This window comes from Amblyomma mixtum, chromosome 6 (assembly GCF_055824585.1).
Source record: "Amblyomma mixtum isolate Tamu chromosome 6, ASM5582458v1, whole genome shotgun sequence".
Classification (NCBI taxonomy): domain Eukaryota; kingdom Metazoa; phylum Arthropoda; class Arachnida; order Ixodida; family Ixodidae; genus Amblyomma; species Amblyomma mixtum.
This window is the reverse complement of record NC_143017.1, coordinates 133,006,775-133,016,962: the sequence shown is the minus strand read 5'-3', so window position 1 is coordinate 133,016,962 and position 10,188 is coordinate 133,006,775. Positions and strand designations below refer to the sequence as shown.

At 46.4% G+C, this 10,188-nt stretch overlaps 1 protein-coding gene across 1 annotated transcript in view; it reads left to right on the top strand.

Annotated features, from left to right (window-relative positions):
• Positions 1 to 220: 220 nt before the first annotated feature.
• LOC149340432 (atrial natriuretic peptide receptor 1) overlaps positions 221 to 10,188 on the top strand; it is a 161,505-nt gene continuing 151,537 nt past the window's right edge. Inside the window, exon 1 of the mRNA XM_089549201.1 lies at positions 221 to 1,022. Coding sequence (XP_089405327.1) covers positions 266 to 1,022 — 757 coding nt within the window. The 5' untranslated portion in view covers positions 221 to 265. The remainder of the gene's footprint in view (positions 1,023 to 10,188) is intronic.

The window sequence follows — 10,188 nt, the reverse complement described above, 5'->3', positions numbered from 1 at the left end:
CGAGAGATGGCGATATACTCCCTGGCGGGCGCTTTCCTCGAGTACCACGTTCCGGCCCACTTCATCCCCTCTCCTATCACGCATCTCTCGAGCACCGCGCAACGGTGAGGGGAAGAGGGCACGGGACAAACACCGAAAAAACGTCACAGCAAGAGAGCTCCGGGAGTTCTCTCACCGCGGGCCGGTGTAGTTCAGCGCGTTCCACAGCCGCTGCTCGTCCCGAGCCGGGAAGCAGTCGAGGCCGCGCGCGGGAGCGAAGGGTGTCATGACACCGCTCCGAAGACGCTCGCACGCAACTCCGTCAGCCGCGTTGACGCTACTGGCAGGAGCCGCCCTTGCAGCGGCCGTTGTTCCGCGCTCAGCTATCTCGTCCAACAACCAGCAGGTGGTCGGCAGGGCAGAGAAAATCCGCTCCGAAAGTCTGCTTCATGCGTCACCCAGAGTACCACACTTCCTGGTGCTTGCGCCCGATGATGACAGCCAACCATACGCTCTCAAAAAGGTGCTACCCGCGGTACTTGTGGCCGTGGCCAAAACGCAGCTGGATGTGGTCGTGCACTACTATGACACCAAGTGCTCGTCGACCAACGGGCCGCTGTCCGTGTTCGACTACTACATCTCGGGCCAGGTGGACGTCTTCTTCGGGCCGTCGTGCCCGTATGTCCTGGCCCCCGTGATCCGGTACGCCTCGGAGTGGGGGCTTCCCCTGCTCACGGCGGCCGGCCAGAACGAACACTTCGACACAAAGTCGATCTACTACCGGCTGCTGACGCGCATGAACGGCTCCTTCTCCAGCCTCGGCCAGGTGTTCGTCGAGGTGATGCGCCAGTTCGACTGGACCGTAGTCGCTCTCCTCTTCCACCAGTACCGAGACAACTCCAAGGGTCACACGGACTGCTACTTCTCGCTATCCTCGGTGTTCACGGCGCTGGGAAAAAATGCCACGCACCACTCGTTCGACGAGAACGAGGACTTCGGCGACATCCGACTGATGCTTACCAAGATCTCACAGAAGGCGCGCAGTAAGTGTGTAACCGGCCTTTTCCTTTCGTTGGGAGTGACGGCAAATATTTACCGAGTAGAAAAACAAGCACGAAACATCCGAACAAACTGCATAACGACAGTTTTTGCACGCTTGGGAAATGCTGTAGTGAATAAAAATATATGATATTTTCAATTTTTTTCGTAAAAATTCAAAATATAACCTACATAAAAATCGTTTTGCTATTTATGAATATATAACGATGGAATAATGACCATTTTCAAGTGTCTTATTCTGCGGTTACATTTATCCTGCGGTTAAAATTTTCATAAGCCGTGGGAGGAGTGTGAGGTTAATGTCAAGGCTGTTCAAATGGCAATTATCCGTGGCCACAACTACGAATTGGAACACCATCAGCTTCCACTGGATTTCAGAGGAGCGCAGTCCACGCCTTCACAAGTTTCTAAAAGATATAGGTTCATTGTGGGTTTGTTTTTCGATCTTCTTATGACCCACGCCAGAACGACCAAACAAATTGTCGAGAAAGCCGTAGTTCGCGCGAGCCTAAAAAAAGGCTGTAATGTCTGTAATAGATATTTCCGAACATTTCATCTAGGTATGGGAGTCTTTAGGGATACTATTGATTATGAGAATTCATGGGCAATGTGCTGACCGGACAGGCAGTAGCCCAGCTCAAAATCCGCATATTTATTAATAGTCGGGTTTCCTGGATGATGTAGGCAAAGGAACACCTGTTGTGTTTAAAAAGTGCGTTTCGATTAGACGATAAAAGCTCGTGTCGTGCAGGAATGATGGGATTCGTTGTATAGGTCGCCTCAAACGCAATTTGCATTCATCTCGTTATCAGACCCGCCGCGGTGGCTCAGTGGCTATGGCGCTAGGTTGCTGACCCGAAAGACGCAGGTTCGATCCCGGCCACGGCGGTCGAATTTCGATGGCGGCGAAATTCTAGAGGCCCGCATACTTTGCGATGTCAGTGCACGCTAAAGAATACCAGGGAGTCTAAATTTCCGCAGCCCTTCACTACGGCGTCCCTCATAGCCTCGGTCACCTTGGGACGTTAAACCCCAACAAACCAAACCAATCATCCCGTCATCAACTTCGGACGTCTAACCATAGAGGCGGGAACGCAACGGAATCGGGTTTATTCTTCGTTCTAAGAGTTTGTCTACTTCGAGGACATTTTTTCAGACTAGTTCTGCACTCTTGGCTGAATTTCTAGCGCATAAACACGAAGAAAAAGGAATGACGTGGACAGGACATAGCGCTACTAACAACTCTTTCAGTGAATTCTCACTCAAGTCTGAAGACTTAAGGTACCATGGGCGAAGAGGTTTATCAGGGCATTCTTGAAAACGCTATGCTGTCATAAACACACTAGAATAAAGAATTTGGATATGTGTTTCAACAGCGAGCGAGCGAGAAATACATTTAATGTACAGGATAAATCAAGGCTAGCTTGGTGGGATTTCATTCCAAGAGCCCACTAGCTGTTACCGCCGCTCTTGTCGGTTCAACACCCAGAGCTGATTTTGCGGCTGTGAGCTGGACAGTGCCGCTTCCTAGTCCTCATAGTTCGATTATTAGATTGTTGATATATATCTGTATTGTACTGGCATGCTCATACCATGTGGTATATGTTAGCTACTTCACCGCAGAAGGCGCAATGTGTGCCGTACGAATACAGAATACTACCCGTAGCGCTCTTCTGGCTCGTGAAAATTAGATGACGACGAGGACGATGGACCCTATGGAGTGCTCAAGCTGGTCTGCTGAGATTATTTTGAGTACGCATCGCACGTACGCATCACATTTTGAGTACGCATCACACGACGAGCAGAACGTCGCTGCTGCGGAAGTGTGAAACAAAGACAATATGTTCGCTGACAGCTTCCCGGACTCCGTGCTTCGTGAAGCGTTGGTCGACGGAAAAGGATAGCGCGGAAAGCACTGACTCGTGAGGGTAGTGTGAAAAGGCATTCTTGAAATTGTTGCCGCATTTCTTTATAAAAACAGATATTCTAGCCGATACCTTCACGCAGCGCAGAAAGCAGCTTTTCGTGAAATATAATATGGGAATGAAATATGGCTTATTATGATGATAAATATCAGTTGCTATTGTGTAGAAGCCTGACATTGGTGTCTCAGCAACCTCGTGTAAAATGTGCAGTACGGTAAAAAAATTTAAATTCTAAAAACTGGAATATATCTTTTTTTTTTTTGTTGACTACTGTATATACACTCACTCCAGACCAGAGGTATTATATACGCCACATTTTTGTCGCCGTGCAAAAGTACCGCTCCAGGTTGAACAGTTCGCGAAAAGAGCGGAGGATAAATAGGTTGTACACGCTTAATGATTCGAATACCACCCAAGAAATAATTATTTAACATTTTTAAAGCGAATTCCACAACCTGAATTATGAAGCGTTGTTTTTTTGGTATCATATTTGTGCTGCTGTGCGAGAGCATCCAAAATCTTTCGTCACTGTTCAAAGGTTAACCCCTCATTGGCAGATGGCTTTTGGCCGAATATCAACGGGAGCGACCGGTAATAGCACAGTAATGAACGCTAATGTAACGAGAATTGTTTAATGTAGTAAACCCAATTACAGCTCCAAAATAGAGCACATAACTTGCGTAATGCTCCTTCGTCGATCAGGTGTAACACGAACGATAAATGCACTTGTCCCCCAACGAATGAAACAAGCTATTTGCATTGTTTACACCTATAGTGCCACTGTAAATTTCGAAAAAATGAAATCCCCTGGTTTTGGAGAAAAATGCCATTTACCCTAACCTAGGATCACAAACCATGTAAATATCTTGCTCACGGACCTTAGGTTGCTTGCAATTGGGAGATCAAAGAAAATATTCTCGCAGAAAAATTTGCATTGACAGGGTACAGTGGGAATGAAATGCTACTTCACTCAAGCAATGAACCATTTGGAGAGTAGCTGGCTGCAGTGAATTGCAGTCTGATGCCGCAAAATAAAATACAAAACGTTTTACACGGCCTTTTAGTGAAGAAAGAATATCTTTATATTTTACGAGGCTTCTTTTACTCCAACTGAGCGTTTAGGTTGCGCCGAGCGAAATGTTTTCAGGGAAAATGTGGTTTCAAAAGATATTAGTGGCCGTCAAAGAAACTTCGCCGAAAGGAAGTCATGCAGGAAAAAAATGTGCGACTCAAAAGTTGACTTAAAAAGAAAAGCCGAATGTGGCTTCTGCGCATAAGGCCGACATGTGCAGTGTGTGAATACCATTTTCATCATTTATGTTGAATAATATGCCTTTAACCTAAGTCAAAGCTACTTAACTACCACTGGAAACATTCCCATTGGTAGCACTCAAACTTTACCAGCGTTCCTACAGTTTTTGAAGCATATGAAGATTCCTATTTTGAAATGGCCCAGAGGTGATCTAAAACTACTCACCTCCGCGCTCTTGAGCTTTGGCCACAAGTCGTAGGGAGAGATCTTTGCGTTTCGTGAGTCAATGCTCGTGCTTTGCCAGATATAATTTGTCTTTTCGCACTGTGTAGTACTGGCGGATTTCTGCTAACTAAAGCTGCGAAGTGCTCAGCGCAGCGATGAAGTAAGAACTTCGGCATTTTTCGGTGACTAGTAAACTGTATGCTCTGTACGTGTAATACGTTGAGTACGGAACATTGGCGTCGTTCAGGTCATCTTTAATTGAAAAATGTACACTCAATGGGCACGCTACACCCTGCATTCTTTCTGACGGATATTGCATGACGAAAATCTCTTTTTCGAATAGATTCGCTGCAAATCTGCATTTTGTATAAAGTCTCAATATTCTAGGGTTGAGCGGAAAACCTCCAACCAGATTTATTACCTCCAAATATTCCTGGTCCAGTGGAAAACGAGTGGGTGCGGAGAGGAGGGCATTCTGTGCATGCATCACTGGCCGCCACTGTTCTTGTTCTGCAGAAAGAAAGACTATGTCGAATTATGTTGTACCACACGCCAATAGCTCAATATGGTGTTGGAGTGCCTTTTAGCTTCCGATTCGCAATCGCAAATCCTCAAAGATACGCTTTAACGTTCACCTCGCCTGATACAGTGTTTCTGGTGAGGAATGGAGTCGCCATGCCAGTGCACCGCCCTGCAGCGTACAGCAGTGCGTACATGCGAGCGGCTGCTAACAAATACTCGATGCACCACTTGAAGTGCAAGAGATTTGAAGCGATCAAATAAAATACAACATGGAAGGCGATGGCACTAACTCATGAGTGATATGCAACGTGTTTGGAGCAGTGGGACAAGCGGTGGGTTGAATGTGTGATCTTGCCAGCAAGAGAGCTTTATTCATATATCTTGCCAAGTTTGCTTAAACTAAAAATTTCAGCAGAATTTTTCGGCAAAATTTGCACACTTGCTGCTAAAAAAAAAGCATTGGAGTGAAGTGTGGTGTGTGAAAGCATTGGTGAATGGTGAAAAAGAGTTCAGCGAAGTAGGGGCTTCCGGAGAGTCATTCAGTGTTGTGAATGCGGGTTGGCGCATGGGCTGAAACAGCGCTTTAGGAAAACCGTTTTTTGGCAGTGTATATTTCCGCAAGAAATATTTGTCAATTGGTTTTTATTATCTATGTGAAAAGAGAAAAATTATGTAAGAACAGGAAACTTTTGGCGCTAATTACCCACCTCTGAGACACACACTCTAAAGTCAAATTTAGATAAACGAATATCTATTAAATCAGATGTTAGGCGCAGAAGGAGAAGTGCACTTGAGAGCCATAGTTGCCACCGCGGTGTCGCAATTGAAACTGTGTAAAATTTTGTGATGCAGTGCCCGTAAGAAGAAAAATTGGAGAGGACACGTAAGATCTGCCTGAAGAGTATGACGCGATAGTGAAACGGCTTAATTCTCGTACATGCAAGACCCTTGGGAGTCGTCGTCATACCCTTTCTGGCGCAGTGGTGCAGCGGTTAAGCCATGCGCCACTGACCTGCGTTGGAAGGTGTTGCCGCCGTAGGGAAGCTTGTGCGGCGCAAGTTGATCTTCCCGAGGGATCAATAATTAATTTAACTGCCGGCTGCCAAGGTGGGCAGTTTGCTGACTACCCGGTGGGCAGGTTGTGATGACGCCACAAGGTCACGTGACCTCGGGGGCCCACCTGCCTCCTCTTTGGGGACCACATTCCAGAGCAATGCTCCTGAATTTTCTCTTATTACGCCAACGCCACCAAAGCCAACGCCGGATTTTCTGGCAAGGCCTTCAATGCTCTTGCATTAAAAACAGAACATAAGCGGCACAAAGATGCGTCGTCGGAACAAATTTCAGAAGGATCCCTGAAAGCAGGCTCCAGAGCTCTAGCTTGCTTTGCGGACGTCCGGAAGAGGAGCCAGTTTTTAAAACAGAATAAGCAGCGCATGTTGTAAGCCCTTCCCCTCAAGAGGTTGCATAAATCGGGGGACTTTTTTAACAGCTCCCAGGAGGATAAAGAAAACAAAACCTCCCGTAAAAGTGTGCCCTGTATTAGGTCGGAATAAGGTTAACTTTCGCTTAAATTATTCACTACCTTGTATTGACAAGCACAAAGGGAACAAGGGAAGGGGAAGCCTCTTTTGTTCACTTTGTGTTCGCATGAAACCCATCTACCTACAGTCTGTCTACCATGTGTTTACACAGACTCTTGAAGGCTAGGACATGAGCAACTTCCCTGTGCCTACAAAACTAATCAAATGAAGTTGCTCATGAGGAAGGTATGTCGAATAGCCTGTCCAATGTTCAGGAGTGCAGTACGCGGCGGTGGAGCCCACTTGTATGCAATGTACAGATTATGCATTGCGCGACTTGCCTTCAGCACTGATGCTTTGAGAATGGCTGCCAGCATCTTAAGCGACTTGCTCAACAAACCTGTTTCTCTGCCCAAAATAAGAAATGTAGACAGTTCCTTTCAAACTGAAGCTAATATAGTACGTCCAAATGATTAGTTCAGAAGGTGTCAGCAATTTCGGAACTGTTATGTTTTCAGTGGTAAATTCGATGTTCAGAAGACGGTGTTGAGGGGTGTATTCTAAAAGGCAATCGAAAGCCTAAAAAATTATTGTTTCATTTCTTAAGACAAATATCAATCAGGAAATTTAGAGGCCAATGCACGAGGCTGCTAACGATAAATGCAAGTCCCGGCGACGTCCAGTAGGAAGTAGAGAAAAAAATATTAAAAGAAAAGAGGAAATACAGGGCGCGTGCTTCGCAGTTTTCTTCTAGCTACTCAGCACGCTGCACCGAGAGATGGAGGGATTAGACAACTAAGACACGCAAAACTTTTCGTATCTTCAATGGCATTAATTGCCGTTTGAAAGCTGTGATATGTTTAAAGGGCTCAATATACGCGTACCATGTATGCAACACCTGCATTGCTTCAAATACGCCCCTTAGGAACTAGTTTTATGTCGTGTCGTCGCAGCTGTAGAGTAATTACATGAACTGAAAGCCACATGTGCGCCTAATTTAGTTCTTCCACTGTTCCTTCCTGACTAATCCTTTCAAAGGGGCTCCCCTTTACTTGAAGAACTGAGCGTAATGAATATCGATTTTAAGCGAGCCCGTTGCGACTGACTTAGGCTATTTCTTTCCGGAACTAAATCTCATTTTCACAAAAGAATACGGCAGGAATAGTAATTTGCACCAAGTCTTAAAAACCATTTTTTTTTTATGGCTGGTGCGTTTCTACCTAGTGCACGACCCCATTGCCCAAAAATTAAGTGACAGATGAACGCTAGAAACGTAACGCCACTCCCACTGAATCACCTTCACGAATAGAGCCTCGTCGAAGGAACTGGGTACACGTGTTTGCCGCTCATTCGGACAAGACCTGCGGACTGACGTCTTCAGGGAGATACAGTGAGTGAAAAACATTTATAGCTCCAAAAATCAGATTTTAGCGGTGGGCCGATGTCTTCGGCCTCTTCACAAGGTCGGCGCCCGTATTCCAGGGCACCGCTAAGTCTTGCTGCTTCGCAGGCGTGCTGCACCAGTGCCCTTTGGGCCGTGAGCTCGCTGCTGCTCAGCAGGCCCTCCCATTGTTCCGCATTCGGGTCATTTAGCTTGTGAAATGCTCTGTTCCGTTCGCATTCCCATGTGATGTGATATAGTGTGGGGGTTGCTCCGCACCACGGACATGTGTCCCTGTATTGTGTAGGGAACATCTTATGTAGTATATATAAATTGTGGAAAGTCCCTGCTTGCAGTCTCCGCCAGCAGACCGCCTCGTGCTGTGTTAATGATGTGTGGGGTGGTGGGTATTTGAATCTCCGCCCTCTGTGGTAGTTCAATATTTCTGCATACGTTGGTTCCACCGTCATGGGGTCCTCCAGGGTTTCTGACTGCCCTGCTCGGCTCGTGATCTCGCGAACTAGGCTGTCTACCCTCGAGTTACCCTCTATCCCGGTGTGTGCCGGTATCCAGAAAATCCTGTGTCTTAAGGTCTTATTTGGAAGCTTTGCTTCGAGGAGGATGCTCAGCGCTTCCTTGCTTATTTTGTCCTGTATGTAGTTCCTGCATGCTGCTTTGGAGTCTGTTAGGATTATCAAAGACTTGTTCCTACGGTAACCTTCGGCCGCCGCTAGAGCTACGGCAGCTTCCTCCCCCTCCGTTACCGTACAGTTTCTTAATGTCGCGCTGCTAATTGGTTCCCCCATGTGGTCTACCACTGCTGCCGCGACTCGGAACTTTCTGGTCCTGTGGTCCCATGGATAGAGGGCCGCGTCTGTGTATACTGTGTTTTCCATTGTGGCTAGGTTCCGCTTCACATAATCTGCCCTGGCCTGCCTTCTAGCGGCATGGATACAAATAATGCCACCAGTTCCTCTATTCGCCCCATCTGTTGTCAGCTCGTTCTCTTCCACATCAAAAGCCTGGAAGCATAGAAGAAGTAGAATGCACTCTTCCAACGTGTTTGCATACTCTTGCCACGTACACGTCTTCTATTTGAAGCGCTGATACTCTCAGCACTACAAACTTCGCTTCTAAAAGGGCTGGAGGCGTTTCCTTTTCTATGTTTGCTCTAACTCTTCCCTTCTTTTTGCGTTCAACGCAGCCTTTCTCACGCACTCTCGTTGTCAGTTTTCTTATTTCAGATCATGCCACTCTTAACAGGGTATTTGCATTGCGCTGCACACTGCACACAGCCTCGTACTCTCCTGGCTCTTACTAAGCTTCGAACGGCGCGAACTATGCATGTAAAGTATTGATATTCAGACGGGAACCATCAGCATACATCTCTGCTACGACACATCTTTTTCCGTTCGAATGGTTATGTATTTACATAGACATCACGTCATTTCGAGTTAGATTTAGCGCAATGTGGCTGTGCAGGCAGGTGGGTCTGTGTTCAACCGGACGAAAATAGGGGCTCTCGGCGCATTCGGCCATCCCTTTTTTGCTTGAAAGTTAAGATATGCTACGCTGTCATAGCGTAGTTTACTCACGTTCAGAAGACAGAAGCCCCAGCGGCAATGTCGCATATTTGATTTTGCTGTTGTGTTCTCAGAGTCCAGTCACCTGCGCCAGTCACACAGCTCTTCAAAATTCCATGAACAGAGCACAGTGGGTCATTAAAATTTATGATCAGAATGCAATGTCCTTGACACCGTTCGCGCTTACGTTCTTAGAAATCAGAATGCCATGCATAACGTCTTATGAATTTTCATTTTGCTATTAAATTTATTGGGTGAGTGGAACGTAGTAAAAGAATTTTTAGGATTGACTTAAAAAGAGGTTCTTTAACGTGCAGCCCATGAATCTCAAGACAATTTTTTTTTCTCATCGCTTCCATAATAATGCGGGCCTGTGTCGAACCCGCGAGCCTGTGCTTTGCTCCCTAACACAAAGGTCGCTACACCATCGCAGACGGCTGAATACGTCAACAGTCTGTAACGACGTGTCCTAGACACTGCGGGGCTGTTTTCATACTTTCAGGACACTCTGCACTAGTTACCCTTGACATGTAAGTTTTTGCTCTCAAAGATCACGAAAAAACGACGAAATGTTTTTTTTTTGTCCTAAAAGTTAGAAAAGTAAAGCACCTCTCTTCCTTTGTAAGCATGTACGGTGCCAATACGCGCAGAGATGTGAATTGTATCGCCTGAGTGCACTAGGAAATAGTTGCCGTTGCTACATTCATTGTGCCTGAACGCGGTCGTGTCTGCTCGCTGG